This window comes from Cavia porcellus, unplaced genomic scaffold (assembly GCF_034190915.1).
Source record: "Cavia porcellus strain 051 isolate PalLab524CR breed Dunkin Hartley unplaced genomic scaffold, mCavPor4.1 scaffold_19, whole genome shotgun sequence".
Lineage (NCBI taxonomy): Eukaryota > Metazoa > Chordata > Mammalia > Rodentia > Caviidae > Cavia > Cavia porcellus.
Genome location: NW_026947502.1, coordinates 65489141 through 65513176, shown reverse-complemented (window position 1 = coordinate 65513176; position 24036 = coordinate 65489141). Strand labels below are relative to the sequence as shown.

The 24036-nt window shown below is 45.3% G+C and overlaps 1 protein-coding gene across 3 annotated transcripts in view; it reads left to right on the top strand.

Annotated features, from left to right (window-relative positions):
- The window catches only part of Znf250 (zinc finger protein 250), a 57356-nt gene extending 33670 nt beyond the window's left edge, over positions 1 to 23686 (top strand). The window contains exons 1-5 of one of the 3 annotated variants that reach the window (XM_013145792.3): positions 4555 to 5431; positions 10514 to 10606; positions 10844 to 10970; positions 11275 to 11388; positions 21580 to 23686. In XM_013145792.3, the coding sequence (XP_013001246.2) occupies positions 5195 to 5431; positions 10514 to 10606; positions 10844 to 10970; positions 11275 to 11388; positions 21580 to 22901 (1893 nt within the window). In that variant the 5' untranslated portion in view covers positions 4555 to 5194 and the 3' untranslated portion in view covers positions 22902 to 23686. Of the gene's footprint in view, positions 1 to 4554; positions 5432 to 5635; positions 9888 to 10513; positions 10607 to 10843; positions 10971 to 11274; positions 11389 to 21579 lie in introns of those variants that run through there. The other 2 variants (XM_023562375.2, XM_063231306.1) reach the window with 2 other exon arrangements.
- The last annotated feature ends 350 nt before the right edge of the window (positions 23687 to 24036 follow it).

Genomic DNA, 24036 nt, shown 5'->3' with positions numbered 1-24036 from the left:
AGCAAGAGAAACAAGAGTGAAGAGACAGCCCACAACATGGGAGATGTTTGCCAGCTGTACCTCATACAAAGGATTACTATAAAGAACATATAAAGACCTCAAAAAAAAAAATCAGTCATCCTGGGTTTAAAGACCTGATTAAAAAATGGGCATCTGAGATGAATGCACACTTCTCATATGAAGAAATACAAAGAGCAAATAAATACGTGAAAAAATGTTCAACATCACTGGTCATTCAAGAAATGCAAATTAAAACAACACAGACTTCACCTCACCCTGGAAAGAATGGCTATTATCAAGAAAGCCACCAAAAACAAATGTTGGAGGGGCTGTGGGGAAAAAGGAACCCTTTTCTACTGTTGATGGGAATGTAGACTGGTGCAACCACTGTGGAGATCAGCATAGAAATTCCTCAAAGAACTAGGGCTAGAGGCCCTATTTGATATCTTCCTAAAAGAATTAGAAACATTGTACTACAGCAATATATGTGCGCCCATGTTTATAGGAGCAGAATTTGTAATAGCTACATCTTGGAAGTAGAGAACCCTTTACTGTCCTCATCACGGCCCAGGAAGGTTTATATTTGGAATCCCGTGAAGTTATTGGAATTCTAGTGAATTAATTCCTGTCTACCTACCACCTCCATTGCAACCCAAGGTGAAAATAAAGACAGTAAGATACATACGTAGTTACAGGGACCCAAGAGGTCCTAAGTCCAGCCAAAATGATGGCTCACTGGAACAAAGGCCTCTCCCAGGGCCCAACCCAGGTTTTATTAATTCTCAATGAGGGAAGTGGCTCAGGAATAAGTGACAATAGAGTGGTGGGAAATACATGTCTGCCATGACTACCATGAGCTGGGCTAGGTCTGAGATCACCTCTACAATAAGCAGAGGGCAAGAAATAGAGTAATCTGCATAACAACTGAAGTAATATCTAATAATTTGGGGTGAGTGCTTCAGATTTGATGTACAATCCTTTTTCCCTGGGATGTCATAGTCTATTTCTCATGACTTGGTTCCAGCCAACAACATGGAGCATGGTAATCCATCCCACGCAGCTCAACCATGTATTTGGAGAGTCACTAGGTGAGGTAACACTGACATGTCACCTTGATTCAGAGATTACACATCAGCTCCTCAGCTAACCCAATCTGCATTGCTTAAAGGCAATTGAACATACAAACAAATAGCCTAACTAGCTCTTGGAGCTCTTGAGACAGTATCTTGTAGTAATTCAGCTCTTGGAGATAGGACCAAGTTTTTCTAAAATGGAGATAATTGCTCTTCTTTTCAGGGAGTCATCTGAGTGGTTCCCCACATTGGAAACAACTTAAATGCCCATCGAATGAGAAATGCGTAAAAAAAGATGTGGTATTCATGTCTAAACATCGTATCCTTTCATCAGTGAGACAAGCTGGAAGAAAAACATGTATATGTATACAAAAAATAGTTTTAAAAGTTATACTACTGATTTCAGAGTTCGCTGAAGATTTGTGCTGGTATTTTTTGGACCACTGAATGCAGATGTCCTGTGCTCTGGGTCAATGATTTGGGGATGACAATGAGCAATGTATGTACTATTGTTGCCCCCTGGTTGACATATTTTGAAATTTTGTTGTAGGTTTTTAATCTTTTTTCTTTTTACCCTTGAATAAAATGGATTTGAAAAAAAACCAGATGTGGTATTTTTATACAATGGAGTACTGCTCAGTCATAAAGATAGATAAACCCTGGAGACTTACAAGTAAAGGGATGTAACTCACAACAATATTCATATTGTTGAAACAAATTGTGAAACAAATCCGACACACAAATGTAAACATTGTTTCACTAGTATGAGAAGTTGAAAGAAACAACATATGTATATGTATATAAAAAAAGTTAAGAGAGTCATACTATTAATTTCTCTGAGTTCGCTGAAGAGAAAGATTTGTGCTGGTATTGTTCAGACAACTGAATGCAGACGTCTTGTGCTCTGGGTGAGTGATCTGAGGATGACAATGTGCAATGTATGTACCCTTGTTGCTCCTGGTTGATGTGTTTTGAAATCGTAGGGTTTTTTCTGGGTTTTTTCCTCTTTGAAATAAAATTGATTTGAGAGAGAGAGAGAAAAAAAAGAGAGAGGGAGAACTAGCCGGGCATGATAGCACACTTCTATAATCCCAGCACTCTGGGAGGCTAAGGCAGGTGGATTGCAAGTTCCAGTCCAGTGAGGGCATGTTACTGAGACCCTATCTCAAAATAAAAAATAAGCTAGGAATAGAGCTTAGCAGCATAGCACCTGCCTGGCAAGTGCAAGGTCCTGAGTTTGATTCCCTATACCAAAAATAAATAAATATATAAAATTAAAAAGGACTGAGAATGTAGCTCAGTATGAAGGCTCTGGGTTCAATCCAATAACACAAACTTACACACACACAGACACACACACACATGCACCAGACTGAATTACATAGTAAGATACTGTCTCAAAACCACAAAATAAACAAAGCAAGATCCTGTGTCCCAAAAAGCCCCTATAACGATGATGATGATGATAATGATGATGATGAAAAGGAGTTAAAACACTTGCTTGGAGAACTGTGGGATAGAATGTGGCTGTCTGTTGGTTGCCTAATGAATATCAATTTCCCACTATTTCTTCAAAAATAGTTTTGTTTAGTACAGGACTTTACACAGCAGGAAAACTACATTTTCCCAGGTCTCCTTGGAGCTACAGCTGGTTTTCTAATATACTTCAGGGCAGCATTGTGTAAAAAAAAAGTCACAAAGCCCAGTTCTGAAAAAGCTTAACATGTGGTTGACTAAGCAGATCTTCACTTGATTCTCCCATTCTGCCTGGAATGTGGATGTGATTCTGTCAAAGCGGCATTCTTCTTGCAACCAAGAATCAAAATAATAATAAGGCTAATGAAATATAAAGGGTAACTTACAAGTCTAGAAACCTAGTTGCAGTAGAGTATCCTAGATAACCAGTTCTGGACTTCTGTTCTGAGGAAAAGAGCTATTAGGTCAAGGCACTATAATCAAGTTTCTGTTGCAGGAAGTTGATGCCAATACTGACAGTAATGTGTTATTACAATATGATAAACTGGGAAAAAACCAACAATTGTGAGCACCACCTTAAGAAAGGTTAACAATCCAACAATGCACCAAATTGCAGGTGCATCCTTAGGGACCATCTTTTGGCCACCATTGTCTTGTTTAGCAGGCAGCATTTCTGAGAGGGCTAAATCCATATCTACACCACAGAAAAACACAGGGGTCCTAAAACACTCTGTCATCAAAAATTGTGGTAGGTTGAAAGATGCCAGGGACTATGGTAAAAGGCAAGAGTAACCAACCCCAGTGTCTGTCTCTAATTCAGTGTGACTATTCAGGCATTTAAAAGTATCTAGCAATTATAATAGTTATTTAAGTTAGCAAAAGGCCCTGAGTTCATTGTGTACTCAAAAGCGTTAATAAAAGCAACAAAAAAGTAGTTGAACTAGAAACTGTTTACTTCTCCATTTGCTAGAACAAGCAGAATGTATTTTTGTAAGTCCTGTAGATATATTGCATTAGGGTTCTATTAGAGGAGAGATGTGTGTGTGTGTTACAGACATTGGACTCCACACACTCAGAACGTATAGGATATAGTTCACAGCTCCTGTGAGGTTACCGTCATCTGATGCCGGAAAAAGGCAGACAGTTGGGAAAGGAAGATGTATGAAAAGTGAGAACGGTGGGATTTAGCTCAGCGGCATAAGCGCCTGCCTTGGAAGCAGGCAGTCGTGAGTTTGATCCCCGGTACCAATAAAAAGGAAAAGGACCAAAAAAAAAAGTGAGAATGGTGACCAACTAAAACCGGAGTTGAAGCTCAGAATAAGCCAGACCTCACTGTGGAGGCAGAGGATGCAGATAGGGCAGCTGCTAGTTCTTTGTTGCTCTTATCACCCATGAAAGGAGCTCCGCTGGATACCTATGAGCTGCAGCAGTTCATCCTTGTACCTTCCATAGAGAGGGAAGGTCCCATTGTGTAATTCCCACATTTATCCTCCTGTCCTTATGGATCCAAGGCATAAGTTTGATAGAATTGCTTGCTTAGAACACTGCTTAACTCACTGGCACTCAAAAACTGTGTGTGTAGTAATACAGAGGAAAAAGTTAAGAGGTTGTAAAGCTAAGCACAAAACAGATTTGCTGGGGGGATGCTGGCTACTGAATCCATGGGAAGATCACACAATTATTTGTTGTAGTATTCTTTCAACTTTTATAAATGTATGAATATTTGCATAATGTTGTTAAGAGCCTCACATGACACACTCTCCGGCCCCAGCTACATGGGAGGGTAAAGTGGGAGGATCACTAGGCCTGGAGTGTGAAACTAGGCTGAGCACCACCGCAAGACATCATGTCAAAAAGGTTGACCGACCCTGTGGTATACTGCTGTGATCTAGCATGCCACAAAGTAGGCATCCTAGCACCTCACACCTGGGAGGAGCACAACCCTCAGCTCTTTGTAATGTCTGAATTATTGCGCGCGCGCTCACGCGCGCACACACACACACACACACACACACACACACAATCTCTTTCCAGCCTGTTCTCATCAGACACGTTCCCCAGCACCAATGTCCGGCACATCGCACCCTACTCCACCCCCGCCGTGGTTTCCAGGCCGACCATTCCTGTTGGCTGTAGCCACCAAAAGCAGAGTCGACTCCCTCAGCGGATCTCACTCCACACCCGCCCTGACCTTCCATCTTTGGGTGCTGAGATGCGCGCCTGTGCCAGTCTCTTCTGCAGCAGGAGCCGCACACAGCTCCCACACAAGAAGCTGGTAAAGCCTAGGGAGTGGGAACAACAGGGACCGTGCTGGGGCCCAGAGTAGACCTCCTTAGAGCCCAGCAAGGGACGTCAGTGCTCTGCGACGAGGAGGCGCCACTGGAGCGCGGGCGCAGCGGGAATAGCCGCTAACCGAGGCAGCCACAGCAAAGGAGTAAAGGCGGGAACGAGCTCCACAGGCTCCACCGGGAGGAGATGGGGAGGAACAGTTCTCGGCGAACGCGGGAAAACAGCCAGAGAGCCTGGCCGCCGAACTCACGTTAGCCAGCCCCAGCGCGCCCGGAAGTGCGGCAACGTCCACGCGGGCTGGCCCCCTCCGGAGCGCGGCGTGGCCTCTCTAGACACCGAGGAAGCCTCAGTTCTCGATGGCCCCAGACCATAGACCTGCGGTCTATTACGGAAGCAAACTATGGGCGAGTAGGCGGAGCCGGCGGCCATTCGGTCAGGCGTTGTGTATCAGGATTGGTAGTTTGTGCGGCGGGGGCCGAGCCTGGGGGATGGAGCTTCCGGCGATTGGTGGCGGCGCGGAGGGGGCGGGGCGGCCCCTTTGTCTGAGAGCGCTGCGGGCGGCCTCCAGTCGGCTTCCGCGGCTGCGGCGGACGGTGAGTCAGGGCAGCAGGCTTCGGGCGGGACCCCCTCCCATGCTGACAGCAGGCCCGCGGTCTTCACAGCTGCGATGGCCCTGATCATTTCGCACACCTTAGCCTGTCTTGGCGCGCCGCGGCGCCGTGCCTCCCGCCAGCACTGATCTTACTCGGGGGGGAGGGGGGCCGCGGGGATCTGTGGAGAGGATGGGGGCGGGGGTCTCCGATGCGCAGAAGGGGAAGCTTGGTTTTGTTTATGAGACTGGCTCTCACTGTGTTACCCAGGCCGGCCTCGAACCCCTGCGCCCAAGCGATCTTCCAGCTGCAGCATCTCAGTAGCCGGGGCTGCAGGCGCCGCCTGAGCCAAGATAGAAACAGGTTTTTCTGGGTGCTGCGGAAACGCCTTTAGCTGAGCAAGAACGCACTGCCCCGGCTCTAGTGGCCGAATGTGCTTCTCCGTTTCTCTATGGATGTCTTTACGCCGTTACTTTGTCAGTCCTATTTTAATGAATGAAGCCAGTGTTGGGTAACACAGCAGACATACTTTGTTTACTACTGGTTTTTAAGTTTGTAATAGAAAATGATAAGCAAGCTTGTCAGCAAATATGAAAGCCACTGTCCCGACGTCCTGCCCCTATGCGGGAAAGTGGCCCCTGCGCTTCCCCTTCAGGGGTTCAGGTGCGGTTCCGGCTGCCGTGCAGCCGGCGGATTTCGTGTTCTGCACCTGAACGCAAAACTCCGCCAGACTTTTCACTGTGACAGGTCTTCTTGGATTTGTGTTCTGTGGGCTTAGCACGAAGTGGAGTGAGGTTGGCAGGCGAGGGCGTGGTGCCCCATTCCTGCAGCGTGGGGAAGCAGCCCTGCCTTCTTCCCGCCGGGACGCTTGAGTTTCCAGGCTACGTTCTTGGCAAGGTTGAAGTCTCTTCATTTGTGTTTTAGCTATTTGGATTTCGTTTGTGATTTGCCTGTTGAAAGAGCACAACTCTGCGTCTTCTCACTCTGGCTTTTAAAATAGCCTTTTGTTTTCTGTGGTACTTTTAAAATTTGGATCATCTGGAATTTAAATATGGGGTAAGCTTAGAGCCCAGTTTTTGCCTTCTAAATCGTAACAATTTCTAACACTATCCACTATTAAATAACTAGTGTATCTTCCCACTGATTTGTGATACTGTCTTTGTCACCTATTAAATTCTTCTCTGTCTTTAGGCCCATTTCTAGACTTCGTGGTGGCTTTGTGCATAAGGTTTTGATTTACAAGCTGCATGTCTGGGTGTCTGCCTCCCAGGACTTACTGTTGTTCCTCTTGCTCTTGGCTGCTTTGAACTGCTTTGAACCCCCTCACCATGCCACCTTGCCTTGGAGCCAGGTGATTATGAACTGAAACCTCCACAAACTGTGAGCTAAATAAACCTTTCCTTCAAAAAAAAAAAAGGCTTTTCTGAGCAACATACCCGAAGCAGTAAGTTGTTTTTTTCTTTTTTGAGACAAGGCCTCACTATGTAGTTAGGCGGACCTGAAACTCAAAGCAGCCCTCCTGCCTCAGCTTTCTGAGTGCTGGGATTACAGATATGCACCACCACACATGTTTTGTATTTTTAAATTATTTTATGATGTTGTTTTTAAGTCCTCTGCCCTTTTACTTTTTAAATCTCTTTGCTCTACTTTATAATAATTTGTTAATTTTGTAATATTTAATGTTACTTTTCCTAAAATATTTAACCTGTCATCCTGTTGCCACTTAGTAAATCATCTTTCCTCCAGCAAATGAATTTATTTATTTATTTATTTATTTTGCTGTACTAGGGATTGAACCCAGACCCTTCCCACTAAGCTAGCACTGACAGTTTGAATAAACTCACTAAACTTTCTGCTGTGACCTTTCCTGAGTTGGTCATTCTCACTGAGGCCCATGTGGCCTGGTGGCAGATTAAGCTCCTCTCTCACCTGGCACCTTTCTTAAGTGTCTCCAGAATGTCCCTGTGTTTGTTCTTTTAGATGACAGATGTGTTAACACTGTGAGTGGATCACAGGTGAGCATCACTGTGATCTGTCCAGTCTTTATAGAGACCTGGTATGTGTGCCTTTTATATCATTCTTTGTTGTCCATAAACTTCCATAGCTTTCTGTGTAGAAACCTGCACATTTCTAAAGTCTGTTTTTTATTGATATTTGTGAATAGAATCATTTTTTTCCCTGTCATATCTTTAATCAAGTGTCACTGGGGTATAGGAACACTATCAGTCTAGACACATACTCTAGGAAGTTTGTGAGTGTTATATTTAGTAGTGTTTTACACTCTTCCACCATTACATGGTGGCACATTCCTGTAATCCCAATATTCAGGAGTTAGAGGCAAGAACCAGCCTGGGCTACTTATCCCAGATTGTTGAGGCCTGTAACCTCCCAAATGAGTAGACATGAAGGGTTAAATAAAAAAGACAAGTGGTATGATTTTAGGGCTCCAGGAGGATCAAAATCCTTTAGCAGAATTTGGGATTCTCTGGGGGCTGAGACAAAGAACTCTGGGCAGCTTTGTTTATTTGGTTTTCAAAGAAGAGAAGTGCTTAGAATGGATGGTGTGGAAACTAAGCAGGAGCTTGGAAGTCTTCTCCAAGTGGTAAATTATGCTAGTTAGGAGAGCTGTCTTATCCCTAAGTTGACATTTACTACAGCAGTGAGGCACCTGCAGCTACAGTCTCTAGTTAATTGGAGTTGGAGCCAGGTGTCCTCGCCTGTGGCCTTATCTTGTACTTAGAGGCATCACCCCATCATAAGGCTCTGAACCTGCTGCCCATCTCCATACAAGAGGCTTAGGCCTGGGACAGACTCACAAGTTCTTTAGTTCTTCCCTTGCAGTGCCGGGTCATAATAATGAGAGCTGGACTCCCACTTGACAGAAAGTACCTGACTGCAATGTGGCTTCTTTCCAGTTTTCTTTAAGTGACCATGGCTTCTGAGGGGTTGATCTTCTTGTTTTTCTGGGTTATTCTATAGGGACAGTCCCAAATTACTCTGCTACTCAAACCTTTTGTGTGCCATTTTTTGGACCCATTAGTGTATGAGGTCTGTGTTCAGCTCTGATGCTTCCTGAGTGTGTAGCTCGCTGGGGGTGCTGGCTGTATTTGCCCAAGCATTAGGCAGGGTCGTAGCTTCATGAGGGGCTCTGCAGACTCTGTCTTCATTATTTTGTGGCAGTGATTCCTGGCCTGTTTCAGTCCTAGCCCTGGGGCCCAACATCTTTTCAGGACTTTTATGAGCCAGGCTTTTGTTTTTGTTAAGAGCAGAATATATTTATTGAGAGAAAGCTTCTGTCCAAGAGAGAGACAGAAGGGGTCCTGAGTGCGTTGCTGCCTTTTCTAGGGATTTTTATAGATCAAAACCATGAGGCGAGGCAGATCTAAGGTTAAGAAAAATGGGAAATCAAAGGCGGACATGAGGTGAGCCAGAACTATTGTGAAACCAGTATGATTATGAATATAATTGCTCAGGTAAATTGATGAAATCAAGATCAGATGGGGAACTGAGTCACGAGTAGCAAGTGGGCATGAATGCAGAGCAGGGCCTTTTCTGTAGAGGGGGTTGGGTTAGTGGCTCCTTCTGGCTTCCTTAAGGTGATGGAGACCTATTTAGAATATCAGTCCCTGACATTTATCCTTAGGAAGTCTATGGGTGTGTTTGTTTTATCTTTTATCTTGCATTCTGGCCCACAGTTGCAAGGTGTCTGGTCTCTACGTTGGCTCCTGCCAGGGCCTAGTCCTGTCTGACTGCCTGTGTCTAACTCAGCTGCCTGTAACACCCCACTCTTAAAGAAGTGCTGTGAGCTGCTGTGAGGGAGAAATGAGCGATGACTGATCTGACTTCCTCAGGCTGAAGAGGGGCTATGTAAGGGCTCTTGATAGACAACAGCCTTTCAAGTCTTAAAAAACTGTCCACATGACTTTCCTTTTTTGTCTGAACTCCAGTGATTTTTTTCATAGAGCAAAGTGAGGTGAGCTTCAGAATCCTGAGGGGAAATAGGGAGCTGGTTAAAAACTGGTTTCCAGTGCCCCACACAGGTCTACTGTTGCCTTGTGAACGTGTGAGCTTTAGACGGCAGTCACAGGCATGTTCCAGGGGACCCACATCCAGGCCTCCTCTTCTAACTTGATGGCAAGTCCTCCTTCAAGCCTCAGACTAGATTCCTGGGTCACCCCAGACTCAGTACACATGAAGTGACACCGCTGAGGCCCTTGCTGCCAGCACCCTCATCAAGCTGTAAGGCTGAGAGCCCCTGCCTCAGTGCAGCATCGAGACCACCAGCAGATTCCAGCAGTGACTAAGCCTCGGGCCAGGGTCTTCACAGGAGTGTGTGCCACCCCGGGCTGAGCCTTAGCCCCCGCATGACCCACAAATGCCTTGTGGTGCGGAACACACAGACACTGGCCCGCTGCAAGCTGCTGTCCTTGTATGGAGGAAGGAAAAGGCCTGGGCCAAGGTGAGCTGGGCAGACCCCCAGCCCTTCCTGGCTCCTTACACAGAGGTATGATTAGCCAACCATGAGGAGTCAGGGGGCTGGAAACTAAGGACCCATGACCAGAAATGCGTGTGTTGACAGGGCAGGCCCAAGTGTTGTGTGTGCAGGGTCTGACAGGCACCTGCACTATAGGACCCAGTTGGGCTGTGAGGTGAGGAGATGGGACAGAGCATGCCTGCCTCAGAGCATGCAGTCCAGGGGCCCCTGAGTTCCACATCCAGTGCAGTGCTCCAAGTTGCCAGGGGAAGGACGGTGAGAAGATGGAGAAATAAAGATAAGAGGCAACATGCAGAAAGCTGAGGTCAGGTAGAGATCCGTCTCTCTTGATGGGAGGAAAGGAACTGCCCAATCACCAAAGCATGATTATTTATGTATTTTTTCTGGTTGGTGTCATGTGACCTCTCTTTGCCTAGCAACTCTGGACTGGAACAGTCTGTTCACGTGGCCCATTTTGGGTGCTCTTTGTTTTTGGAACGGCCCTGCCTCACCCCACATGTGTGATCAATTCCAGCTTTAGCCACTCCACACCTCTTAGGTCAGCTGTTGGGGCAAGGCCTGAACCCTCACATGTTCCCACTCTTGCTCAGTCCCACAGGAGCCTGTTTTCTGTACTCTCAGAGCTCCCAGGAAACCAGGAGATGGCAGCGGCCGAGCTCCTGCCACTGCCAGCTGGACCCCAGGTGAGCTATCCCTAAGGCTTGTGCAGTGCCCCTGACCAGAGACCCTATTGTCCTTTCCACATCTGGGGTCTCGGGGGGGGGGGCATAAGTGTCACTCCATCCTCTGAACTTTGTAGTTTCTTGCTTTTGATCCACTGGTTGACAGCGTTTCCCTTTTTGCTGCCCATGTCACACAGACCCACACCCTTTCACACACCTGGATACCTGATCTCCCCAAAGCAGCCTCTGTCATTCCAGGCCAAGGTGACCTTCGAGGATGTGGCTGTGTTCCTCTCCCAGGAAGAGTGGGACCGCCTGGGCCCTGCTCAGCGGGGCCTGTACCGAAACGTGATGATGGAGACCTATGGGAACGTGGTCTCAGTGGGTAAGGCCCCTCCGCAGACCCCATCTGAGTTTATATGCTGAACTAGGGTGGGAGCTACCTGGGAAGGAGACTTGGATGGGAACCTCAGCCATGCTTGTCCTAGAGCAGTGATGGCAAACCTTTTAGTTTTCAGATACAAACAGCTCGCTGTGGCGTGCATGCTATAGGTTCACCACTACTGTCCTAGAAGCTTCTTCAGCTACAACAGGTCATTCCTGTCCATCTTCATGTCGTCAAAGGACACTGGGTTGGAGGTGTCTCCACAGATGTTATTTTAACAAAAGACTTCCCCCTTAACGAGCAGGACTTCCAGGATCCAAGCCTAATGTGATCTGCCAGCTGGAGCGAGGAGAAGACCCATGGGTCCTAGATGAGCACGGGACTACAAAGAGCCAGGGCCTGGGGAGTGACTGCTCAGGTAAGTAAAGGGCGTGGCCCCTCTCTCTTGAGTCTAGGCCTAGTTCAGGCAGGGCTGCTGGTGGGAGTTGTTCCCACTGGTGGTAACAGAGTCCTGAGGGCCTCAATTATAGAGATGAGTCCACAGGCCAGGGTGAAGTCCATGATAGGAAGATGGTGTAGCAGTGAGTCCAGGTGAGGTAGCACAGGACAAAAGGAAGGAGGACTGTGCCAGGAGAGGGAAAATAGGACCGAACATGGAGGGGTTTTTGTCTCTCCCTAGAGACAAAAACTGGTTAGCCAGGTCAGATCTCGGATCTTTCGAAATACAACATTCAGGTTTTGGAGATTACATGGTTGTTTTAGAAAAGAATAAAGTAGCCTAAGTGTGTGTGTGTATGTGTGTGTGTATGGGTGGGTGGGTGGTTTAGTTTTTTAAGGCAGAATCTCACTAAGAAGGTGAGCTTGGCCATATCCTAAATGTAGAAGGGAAGTGTTTTAACTTAGACTAAAATCTCTGTGTAAGCTCAAGGGCAAGATAAAGGAGCCCAATGTCCCATCATCCTGATAATACGCTGTAGCGTCATGTGTGAAATAAGGCAGAATAAATAAAAAATAAACTAAAGCTATAAAATTGAAAAGGAGTAAAGTGTTCAGAGTTCAGATGATTGTCAACTTCGAAAAAAATTAAAATCAACAAAAGAATTTTAACAGTGTTGCTGGATACAAAATCATTTATATATTCACAAGAACAAACAAAGTATAACTTTTAAAACAGTGACATTTATGGTAGCATCAGAAATACAAAGTATCCAGAAATCAATCCAACAAAAGATGCATGAGAGCCAGGTGTGGTGATACTACTCACCTGTAATCCCAGCACTCAGGAGGCTGAGGCAGGAGGATTGCTGCAAGTTGAGGCCAGAGTGAGTTGTGCTACAGAGTGAGTGCAAGGCCAGTCTGAATGGCGTAGTGAAATTCTGTCTCAAAAGACAAAAAAAAAAAAAAGCATGAGAGCTTTAAATGTATAGATGAGAGGACAGGGCCAACCCTGAAGCCTGTGTTCACAATGTGAAGAGCCTCTGCTATGAGGAGGTGACACAGGAGCCTCAGGACAACTGATCAGCCAGTCCTGCCAGGGTGTGCCCTCCTTGCGGTGGGAGGGGACTCTGGTGGCTGAACAGCTTCCCACACTTCCCAGTTGTGGCCATTTTCCCTTTGGAAACTGCTCCTTGTTTCTAGAAGTTGGGTGGATGGGGCCTCAGGTATTATGGACAAAAACTACCTGTTACTGATATACAATATTGGGTATCCTCAGAGGAATGGTAGACATGCTAGCCTCGGAAGAGTTTAATGGCTTTTTTTTTCCCCCCTTTGGTACTAGAGATCGAACTCACAACCTCATCCTTGTCAGGCAGGTGCTTATGCTTCTGAGCTAAATCCCCAGCCCCTGGAAGAGTTTAATTTCTGAGGCACTATAAAAGGATATAACACTGTTGTAGAAATCTTGGCATGGGTTGCACAGAAGTGTCTTTTTGGATTTCTTGTTTGGTCAGATTTTTTTGAGGTAGTGTCCTCAAGTTCCTGAGCTTAAGTGATCCTCCTACCCCAGTCTCCTGAGCAGCTAGGACTACAAGTACTGCCACTAGGCTTGGCTTTGCACGGAATTTGAAACTGCAGCCAGAGGAGACAAAACACACAGGACATTTTGTTGCCACTGCTAAATTGGACTTATTCTTCAGTTGTACTCCCTTCTGATGGAGATCCTAGGCCCTCTTTGATGCCCTTTGAGTTTTATACAGAAGAGACTGAAATTCTCTAAGAGCACAGAAACACCTGGTCACTGTGTCTCTGGCACAAGCCACAGAGGAGGCTGGGACTGAGCATGCCCTGATAATGATGTGCACAGAAGCAGAAGTCACCTGCCATAGCCTGAGTCGCCACTACAGGCTCAGAAAAGAGCAGAGCATTCCAGTGCCTTATCCTGGCAGCTGAGGGAATGAAGAAGTGTGGGTGGCTGCCCAGCCCTGCTCCTGCTGTGTTTACTCAGTGTCTTGGTTACTTTTCTGTGATTGCTGAAACAAAATACCCAACACCCAAAATTAAGGAAGGAAAGGTTTATTTAGCTCACAGTGTGTGAGGTTTCAGTCCATAATCAGCTGGCTCCAAGGCAGGGAGCCGCACCACACTTCAAAGTGGCCGAAGACAGCAAAGCAACAAGAGCACCAGTCAGGAACAGCAATCCGTTTTCCTCCTTGTCTTCTACACAGGCCACCCCAGGGTGGGTGTGGCATCCACAAAATCTCCTTGCCCTTCTCTTGCACAGAATAGAATGTTTTTTAACCAAGTAAGGACCTGGCTCCCTGCTGAGTTGCTTAGTTAAAAGTCTCAAGTTGACACAGTATACCCACCATAAGAGCAGTGAACTGCATATGCAGAGTGCAACTGCAGGGGAAGTATTCTTTTCTGGAGGGAAGTATTTTGCTGTCACAAGGCGCCTCGTTCCTTTTACAGACAACCTACACTGTGCCTGCACTGTAGCCTGTATGCAGCAGGACAGCTTATCTTGTCCATGGAATAAGAGTGTCTGATCTTTATAATTGAGAACTGATAGGCTGAAAAGATAAGAAGTATGAGTAAATGACCTTTGTTTTGAGAATGTGGGGAGAGACACCCCCAACCCCCTACCCGATCTCCGTGAACACCTGGAGTGAGGCACATAAGTAGCCTTGGTTTGGGGTGGAACCTCAGGGGGCCTTCAGGATGCACAGGGAGCCCATTGGTCTTTGTTTGGTAGATTCCTAGGGGAGGGGGAGATAGGAGCTCCTTGGCTTTACCTGCTACAGTGTCCTGTCTGGGCCAAAACCCTTTCAATGAGTAGGTGAGGGAAAAGGAAGTATAGGTTGTCTGTTTAGAAAAAAAAAAAAAAAACAAAACTGGTTTGCACCAGGCATGGTGATGCATACCTGTAATCCTGGCACTCAGGAGGCTAAAGCTGGAGGATCACTGAGAGTTTGCAGCAGCCTTGCTATACAGTGAGCTTAATGCCAGCCTGAACTGCATATTGAGACCATGTCCTAAAAAAAACAGAAACTATTGCTATAAATAATGTTTGCTAAAATTTTTATTTAACAAAATGTCTATAAATTCAGACTTTTTAAAATGAAAGCCCTATTAAATGCTTCAACTTATTAATAGGCGAGACTTAAATGAATTTCTCTATAAGGAATAAAAAGGCTCAGAAATACCCAATAAAAAAGGAGACCGAGGCATGAATGTACACACCTATAAAGAGCTGAGATATAACTCAGTACAGTACAGTGGCCGTTAGTACTGGAAAAGAAAAAAGAAAAAAAAGACACAAAATTTGAACAAGTTTCTGATGGAAGTAGCACATAGAACTTTATTCATCAGTAAAATGGAAATCTGTCTTCATCAGTGGAAAGCTATATTCATCAGTAAAATGGTATCAGAATAAAGATGGTATCAAGTTACAACTTCAGAATGGAAAAAAATGGAAAGACCTGACAATACGAAGTGTGAATGAGGATGCAAAACAGCTCATGCATACGGTACATGCATACAGCCATTTTAAAAAGTGTAGCGGGGCTGGGGATTTAGCTCAGCAGCATAAGCGCCTACCTTGCAAGCAGGCAGTCGTGAGCTTGATCCCCAGTACAGATAAAAAAACAAAAAAATAAAAATAAAAAATAAAAAACAGTGTCGCATTGTCAGGCATGGTGGTGAACCCTTGTAATCCCAGCACTTGAGAGGCTGAGGCAGGAAAATCACCAAGAGTTTGCGGCCAGCTTGCCTAAACTACATAGCAAGACCCTGTCTCAAAACAAAAGACAAAAAAAACCACATATAAACTGTGGTGTCATGCAAAGCTGAAAATCCGAATCCTTATGCATTCTTCCTCCACATAGTTAGTGCATTTGTGTATAACTACAGGAAAGCACAAGAATCTTCACAGAAGCATTCTTATTGATGGAAAGGACTCTTAAGTAACCCAAAGGTCTGTCAGCAGTAGAAGAGACAGATGAACGATGGCATTTAAATATGCCCCTAAGAGCAACATGAAGCATCACAGGAACATAATTCTTAGAGGGCAAAGCAAGTTGTGGAAGGCAGTGCACCATGGGCTTGGAGAAAACTCAGAAAAAGTTAGATGAGGTGTCACATGCCTGTCATCCCAGTACTTGGAAGTCTGAGGACGATCATCACGAGTTCAAGGCCAGCCTGGGCTACACAATGAGTTTGAAAAAAAACCAGCCTGAACTAAACAGTGAGATCTTATCTTTTAAAAAAAAAAAAGAAAGGCTGGGGATTTAGCTCAGTGGCATAAGCGCCTGCCTTGCAAGTATGTGGTTGTGAGTTCGATCCCTGGTACCAATAAAAACGAAAAAGACAAAAAAAAAAATTAAAAAAAAGAAAAGAGTGAGCTCAGAAACACAAGACTAAATTGTTGCATAGAGCTACAGACCATAATAAAACTGTTTTTTTTTTTTTACCAGGGATCGAACTGTTTTTTATTTTTACCAGGAATCGAACTCACAACCGCCTGCTTGCAAGGCAGGTGCTTATGCCGTTGAGCTAAATCCCCAGCCCCTAATAAAACTGTTTTTAAAAAAGCAAGAAAACTGCTACTTCCAGTCAAGGTGGAGTAACAGAGACCAGAGTTTCTTTGCCTTCTGAAATGACCAGGAAGCTGGACAACGTATGCAAAGCCACAGCTTTCAGGATATTGGACATCAGTTTCTCACTAGAAACTAGTCAGCAATAGAAAGTCATTCCTGAGGATTAGTAATTAGGTGAACTCTACAGTTGGCCCAGGTCAGCTTGGAAAAGGTCAGAGCATCGGGAGGTGGGCCCTTGGTAGGTAGAGCTTCTTGAGTTGAGACAGCTGAGTCCAGTGAAGCTGAGGTGGCTGGAAGTCACATGAATGAATTGTAGAGAAGAATCAGTTCCACAAACAGTGGAAGATCCGAAGATCTACAGAGAAGTTCCCTAGAGCGTTCCACTTGGTACTGATCAGTACTTGCATGTGAGGAAATTGGCCAAGGCCTGGAAAGCATACCAGAAGCAACAGGGTTTTACTGTGATAGCCAGGATTTAGGATCCTCACCTCCTGCATAGTTCTCAAAGCTCTTGAGTATGGTAGATTTTACTCTTATGATTATGTTTATTATATTATATGACACTGTTGCCTTTAAAGAACAGAGAGCCTTTTTCATCTGACTTTCAAGTTCAGAGATTGAAAGCGTGAAGCACCATTGCTTCCTTAAAGATGGAGAGTACCATGGGGACTGAATGGTCCCCACTGACATCCAGCAAGGAAATAGTTATCTTGGGCTAACAGCTACAAGGAGCTGAATTTTGTAGACAAAAACAGTCAGCTTAAAAATGGATTTATCAGCCGGGCGTGGTGGCTCATGCCTGTAATCCCAGCACTTGGGAGGCTGAGGCAGGAGGATCGTTGCGAGTTCGAGACCAGCCTGGGCTACAAAGTGAGCCCAAGGTCAGCATGAACTGCATAGTGAGAACCTATCATTAAAAAAAAAAAAAAAGAATTTATCCCCAGAAGCCACAGAAGTGATATTGGCTATTTTAACCTGGTGTTATCTTGAGAAGACAACCTTGCCATGTCATGTGGATTTCTGAGTTAATAAATGAGTGTTATTTAAGCTGCTACATTTGTGATAATTAAACACAAGTAATAGCAAGTTAATATACTATTCATTGTTCACATAAGACTGGAAGTATTATATGTTCCCAATAGCCAGAGTGGAAAACCTCATAAGGTGTTACAGTAGTGACAGTCCTCGCCTCATTATGGGGAAAAGCAGCTCTAATACTACTTGCAAGTAACTTAAACACATAGTAGAACAAAGCTCAATAATATTTATAGAAATAACAAATGCTTAATACCAAAGCAAGATAATCTGTGATAGGTCTAACATCTGATCAAAAACTACCAGGTATGCAAAGAAGCAAGAAAGTACAACCAGAAACATGTACTACTGCATTTAAAAACTTAAAAGGTCAGTGGTAGAGTACCAGGATACATGTGGCCCTGCATTCAGTCCCCAGGACCAAATAAATAAACACCTCTACTGAACCTGTGCAAGCTATTTTTCTTGAAATTATTCCCTAAGAAATACAGTACAAGAACTATTAAGATAGCACTTACATTGTGCAAGGTGTTGTATTCATCTAAAAGTGATTTAAAGAGCTGAGTGTGGTGGTGCATGCCTGTAACTCCAGCACTTGCAGGGCTGAGGCAGGAAGATCATTGTGAGTTTGAGGCCAGCCTGAATTACAGAGCAAGACTCTATCTCAAAAAACAAAACAAAACAAAATGATCAAACTAGTAACTTAAAATATACAGGAGGAGGGCTGGGGACTTAGCAGCATAAGCACCTGCCTGGCAAGTGTGAGGCCATGAGTTCAACCCCCGGTACAGAAAAAAAAGAAAATGAGGATTATAAATGATGTGCAAACAGAATGATGTTTTACATTTTACATTAAAGACTGAGGATTTAGCTCAGTGGCTTAAGTACCTGCCTTGCAAGCAGGTACTCATGAGTTTGATCCCTGGTACCAATTTAAAAAAAAAAAAAAAAAAAAAAAAAGACTTAAAGACCTGACCACTTGTGGGTTTTAGCGTCTACAGGATTTCCTGAAGCCCATCCCTCATACATACTGAGACAACTGTATTTCAAGCCCCAGTCTACCTTCAAACAAACAAAATTTACCATTTAAGATACAACTCAGAATCTTTTAACAGTACCCTGAGGCTGGGGATTTAGCTCAGCGGCATAAGCGCCTGCCTTGCAAGCAGACAGTCGTGAGTTTGATCCCTGGTACCAATAAAAAAGAAAAAGACAAAAAAAATATAAAAAAACAGTACCCTGGCACTGTTATCTTAGGCTACCATAACAAAATACCACAGAGCAGTGATGGCAAACCTTTTAGAGCTTTTAGTAATACAACGGCCTGTGGCACGTGTGCTGCAGGTTCTCCACCACTGCTCAAGACCTGCAGCTTAAATGCAGGAAGTTTCTCACCTTTTGGAGGTGGGAAGGTCAGATCAACGTGCCGGCAGTTCAGTCCTTTCTGGTGAGGGTTCTCTTGCTGGCTAGCGGACAGGAACCTCTCAAAGTGCAACCTTTTTGTATACATGTGGAGAGCGAGAACAAGCCTTCTGGATCTCTACCTAATCCTGAAGTGATAGCTCCACCCTTATGACCTCATCCTAATTATCCCAAAGGCCACACCTCCATATACTGCCATATCAACATGAATTTACATATAATTTTTAGAGTGACTTAACACATGTTTTTCAAAGTCTTATATTTGTCAGTATTTACAATGAGTACCATTTACCATTCTTAAAGATCTTCATTTCTATGGGGCTAGGGATATAGCTCAGCAGCACAAGTGCCTGCCTCCTAAGTGCCATGTCTTGAGTTTGATCCTTGGTTACCCCACACACACACAAAAAAAGATCATTTCTATGTGTAAATCCTGTTTCTGTCAGGTATTATATGTCTTCTGTCTGAAGAACTCTATAACAATTTTTGTAATGTGGATTTGATGTGGATTTCCATTGTTTTTATTATTTATCCTTTCTTGGTGCCAGCTCAGTGGTACAGCACCTGCCTGGCAAGCACAAGATCCTGAGTTCAATTCCTGGCACAAAAAGAAAAAAAAGAAAAAAAAACACCTATCTTTCTTTTTTGAAAGATTTGGGGCTGAGGATTTAGCTCAGTGGCTCAAGTGCTTGCCTGGTAAGCATGAGGTCATGAGTTTGATCCCCAGTATAAAAAAAAAAAGAAAAGAAAGATTCGTGCTAGGCATGGTTGTAAATGGGCTTTCCCTTCAGCACAATTGGGATGCTGTCTTCTGACTTGATAGTTTCTGATGGTGTGTCTGCACAAATTCTTAGACTTCTTTTCTAGATATTATTTGTCCTTTTCCTTCTCGCTTTTAGTTCTCGCTAAGATTTTCTCCTTTGTGTTTAACAATTTGAATATGATGTATCTAAATGGTATTTCTTTAAATATCTTACTAGGGTTTCAGGGTGGGTTGGGTTGGGTCGGGTTGGTTTTGCAGTGCTGGGGATTGAACCCTGGACCTCACACATGTTAGGCAAGTGCTCTGTCCCAGTCTTAGACTGGGTAATTTCTGTTGTTGCTCTCAGGGTTGCTGATCTTTCCTCAGCTGAGTTGGATCTACTGATGAACAAGTCAAAGGCATTCTTTTTTCTTATCAGTGCTTGTTATGGTCTGTGTCTCGATGTCCCCTTCAAAGCCTCATGTAGGCATGAGGGCAGGCTTCTAGAATCTGATTGTTCATGGTCCAGCGCTAGAATTGTGGGTGTGCGTGCCAGGTGGGTGTGGCCTGCACACACTGTGAGGGACGGGAAGAGCCTTCTCTCCACATGCCTCCCTCTTTGCTTGTACTGCTTTTGCCGTTTTCCACTGCCATCAGCAGCTGCCCTTGTGCCGTGTCACCCGGCCTTGGAGCTGGCTAGTTATGGCCTGAAACCTCCACAAACTGAGCTAAATAAACCTTTCCTTCCTTAATTTTGGGTGTTGAGTATTTTGTCCCAACAACAACAGAAAAGTAACCAAGACATTGCTTTGTTTTATATCTAGTGTTTCAGTTGGACCCTTCCTAACAGTTTTTCATCTCAGTAAATGGCCTGTGCGTCTGGAAATGTAGCCTCTCTGCTGGGCGGTTGATATGTAGACATTAATCAGTCCCGTCCAGAGCTGGGCTGGATTTGGATTTTGTTGTTGTAATTACTTTGTGTGAGTTGCCAAGACCAGAGTCCAGTTTCTCTAGCAGTTTCCTATACTTACTGGCCTCCTTGCAGGCTGCTGTTGCAGGACTTGCTGGCTTCAGAAAGTGGGAGGCAAGCAGAGCTGTGCTGTTCTGGCCCATCTTTACTCAGCACATGCCGTGTCACTGGGTTTCAGGGCCAAGACCTCCTCTGTGCACCTGGTCTTTTCCTGTCGTGGCAGACCTCTGAGTGGATCCTTGATTGTTTCCTGAGGTAGAAGATGTTTTGCTTTTCTTTCAGCCACAGTGACTGTTAGCAGTGCATCCAGGATGACAAATTTGTTTTCCTCCCTAGTGATTTCCAGTTTCTGTTCCGTAGAGTAGGGGCCAGGCAAGTGTCTGTCTTCCCCTCCTGCAGCCTCAGCCCTCCAAGGGAGGAAGCTCTATGGAGAAGAGCCTGATGTTTGTGGCTCCCAACACCACAGCTGTCTTCAAGGAAGTCTTTGTGTGGCATCTTCAGTCTTGATGGCTATCTCTGAGATATTAAGCCCGCTGTCCTCAGCAACCTCAATCCCACCCACACAGTCCATAGAATCTGTGGCTCGATTCCAGAAGTCTCTCCACTCTGGTCTTTCTGTCACACTGTGCCCTTACAGGCCTCTCTCTAGCCTGAAGTTGGCAGCATGCTCCCACCTCATTCCTTTGTGTCTCCTGCCCCCAGTGCAGGCTCCACATGAAGTTACTTTCTTTTTTTTTTTTTTTTTTTTGTCTTTTTTCCTTTTTATTGGTACCGGGGATCGAACCCACGACTGCCTGCTTACAAGACAGGTGCTTATGCCACTGAGCTAAACCTCCAGCCCATGAAGTTACTTTCACAAAGAGATCACAGCAACATTCCTCATGTTCCGACCCATTGGCCCCAGGATGGCATCTCTGGTCTGCTTGCACATGCTCAGACTGTCCCTGCACAGACCAGGCTTCACTGCTCATATGCTGCTCGGTAGTGCTCTGCTAATCTTGCCTGGTCCCGTGTTTGCTGCTGTTCCACATGGCCTCTTGGAGCTCAGTGCCCATGGCACAGCTCCAGAGAGGGCTCTGGGCTGTGTCTCCTTTGCCATGTGCCTGTCAGCAGAGGAGCATCAGCTCAGACCGCAAATGACCCCTTCCTCTCCAACCTCCTGTTAGGTTTTTGTTTTTGTTTTTTTTTTTTTTTGTGGCACCGGGGATTGAACTCACGACCTCATGCTGTGAGGCAGGCGCTTATGCAGCTGAGCTAAATCCCTGGCCCTCCTGTTAGTCTTGATGCATCCTTGTATGGAAATTCTGTATCTGATCCTCCCCTTACTTGGCAGAGCCAGCTTCAAGACTTTACTGCACAGTTTTGAGTAGTGTTAACATTTTCATTTTGGATTTGTTGTTTCAGAATGCAAAACCAAGGAAGAGGACCTGGACACAGACTTGAGCCTAAAGCCATTAATTTCAGAAGAGGTAAAACCAATTCTGGGGAAAACATCTTTAGGGGAGACTGATCAAGAATATAACACCAAGCGGAACTTCTGCCTAAGTCCAAGCCCTGCTGGCCAACGTGAGGCCCAGAGCTCTAAGGGAAAGGTGGCACTCAGTCAGCACCAGGCAGTTCCTAATGGGGACAGGCCCTTCATATGCATCGAGTGTGGGAAGTGCTTTGGTCGGAGCTCCCATCTCCTTCAGCATCAACGAATCCACACTGGTGAGAAGCCCTATGTGTGCAGTGTATGTGGAAAGGCCTTCAGCCAAAGCTCGGTCCTTAGCAAACACAGGAGAATCCACACTGGGGAGAAGCCCTATGAGTGTAACGAGTGTGGAAAAGCCTTTAGAGTGAGCTCAGACCTCGCTCAGCACCACAAGATCCACACAGGTGAGAAGCCTCATGAGTGCCTGGAGTGTCGGAAAGCCTTTACTCAGCTCTCGCACCTCATTCAGCACCAGCGCATCCATACCGGAGAACGGCCCTACGTGTGCCCGTTGTGTGGGAAGGCCTTCAACCACAGCACGGTCCTAAGGAGCCACCAGAGGGTGCACACCGGGGAGAAACCCCACCAGTGTGGTGAGTGCGGGAAGACCTTCAGCGTGAAGCGGACCCTGCTGCAGCACCAGCGGAGCCACACTGGGGAGAAGCCTTACACGTGCAGCGAGTGCGGCAAAGCCTTCAGTGACCGCTCTGTCCTCATCCAGCACCACAATGTGCACACTGGAGAGAAGCCCTATGAGTGCAGCGAGTGTGGGAAGACCTTCAGCCACCGCTCCACACTGATGAACCACGAGCGCATCCACACAGAGGAGAAGCCGTATGCATGCTATGAATGTGGCAAGGCGTTTGTGCAGCACTCACACCTGATCCAGCATCAGAGGGTCCACACTGGGGAGAAACCCTACGTGTGCAACGAGTGTGGGCACGCCTTTAGTGCACGCCGCTCTCTGATCCAACACGAGCGAATTCACACGGGTGAGAAGCCTTTTCAGTGCACAGAATGTGGGAAGGCCTTTAGCCTGAAGGCAACTCTGATTGTGCACCTGAGGACCCACACAGGCGAGAAGCCTTACGAGTGCAACAGCTGTGGCAAGGCCTTCAGCCAGTACTCCGTGCTCATCCAGCACCAGCGCATCCACACTGGAGAGAAGCCCTATGAGTGTGGCGAGTGTGGGCGTGCCTTCAACCAACACGGGCACCTGATCCAGCACCAGAAAGTACACAGGAAGCTGTGACGCAAGGTGGCCCTCACAGGCACCTGCTTGCATAGAAACCACAAGAGGCACAGGCAGCCTCCTTGCCAGGGTGCTTGTTACCTCTGCAGGACACACTGAGTGATCCAGGACTATGAGCTCCCAAAGAAAGGCACAGGGTGTGGCTGGGGATTTAGCTCAGCGGCATAAGTGCCTGCCTTGCAAGCAGGCAGTCGTGAGTTCGATCCCGGTACCGATAAAAAGGAAAAAGACAAAAAAAAAAAAAAAAAAAAAAAAGGCACAGTGCATAACCCTGGGAAAAGTTTCAGAGACTCTGTTATCTTCAACATCTTGAAGTTACATAGGAGGTAATGGTATATTTGTAGTGAATACTGATAAAGATAGCCATAATTCTTTGTTTCTTTAACATTATTTTAAGTAACTAAGAGAAGTGTAAGGACTGTTGTCTCAAACTTAATTCCAAATAAAGCTCTTTTCCTTAGAATCTGCCTGCCTCTCCTGAATACAATTGACCATCGTAATTATTGTACTTAAACTTAGAATGTACTATTTTCAGTACTCTGTAAAAACACTAAAGTGCTGTATGGATAAAATGGTATTTTAAAAATATTGTCAAGTATCACCATGTGAAATAGCTAAAAATTCTAAGTGCATGGAAATACCTGTTTTGTACTTTTAAAAAAGTTTAAAAATACATTAGTGACAAGTGTCGTAAATTTAGAAAACCCTTTATCTGGTGCTTTAACTTCAGTCAAGGTTAGAAGGAATGTCCTAACACGTCAATAAAAATTCAATTCAAAAATGGGTATTTTCTTGAAAATCTGTCCTTATGACCTATAGCTTCTACACTTCAGAGACGATGGAATCTCTGGAGCCTACAGATCCCCGGCAGGCATAAGACAGTAGTTCACACAAAGTGGTGCCTCTTCACACCTTGTATTTCCAAAAAAATACTAAAGAGAGAATTCTTTGCTGCATACTTTTAAAACAAAATTCTTTTTTTTTTTTTTTTCTTTTTCATTTTTATCAGTACCAGGGATCGAACTCACGACTGTCTGCTTGCAAGGCAGACACTTACGCTGCTGAGCTAAATCCCCAGCCCCTAAAGCAAAATTCTTAAGTCCAGCTCTTTTGACTACTCTTGAGTCTATTCTGA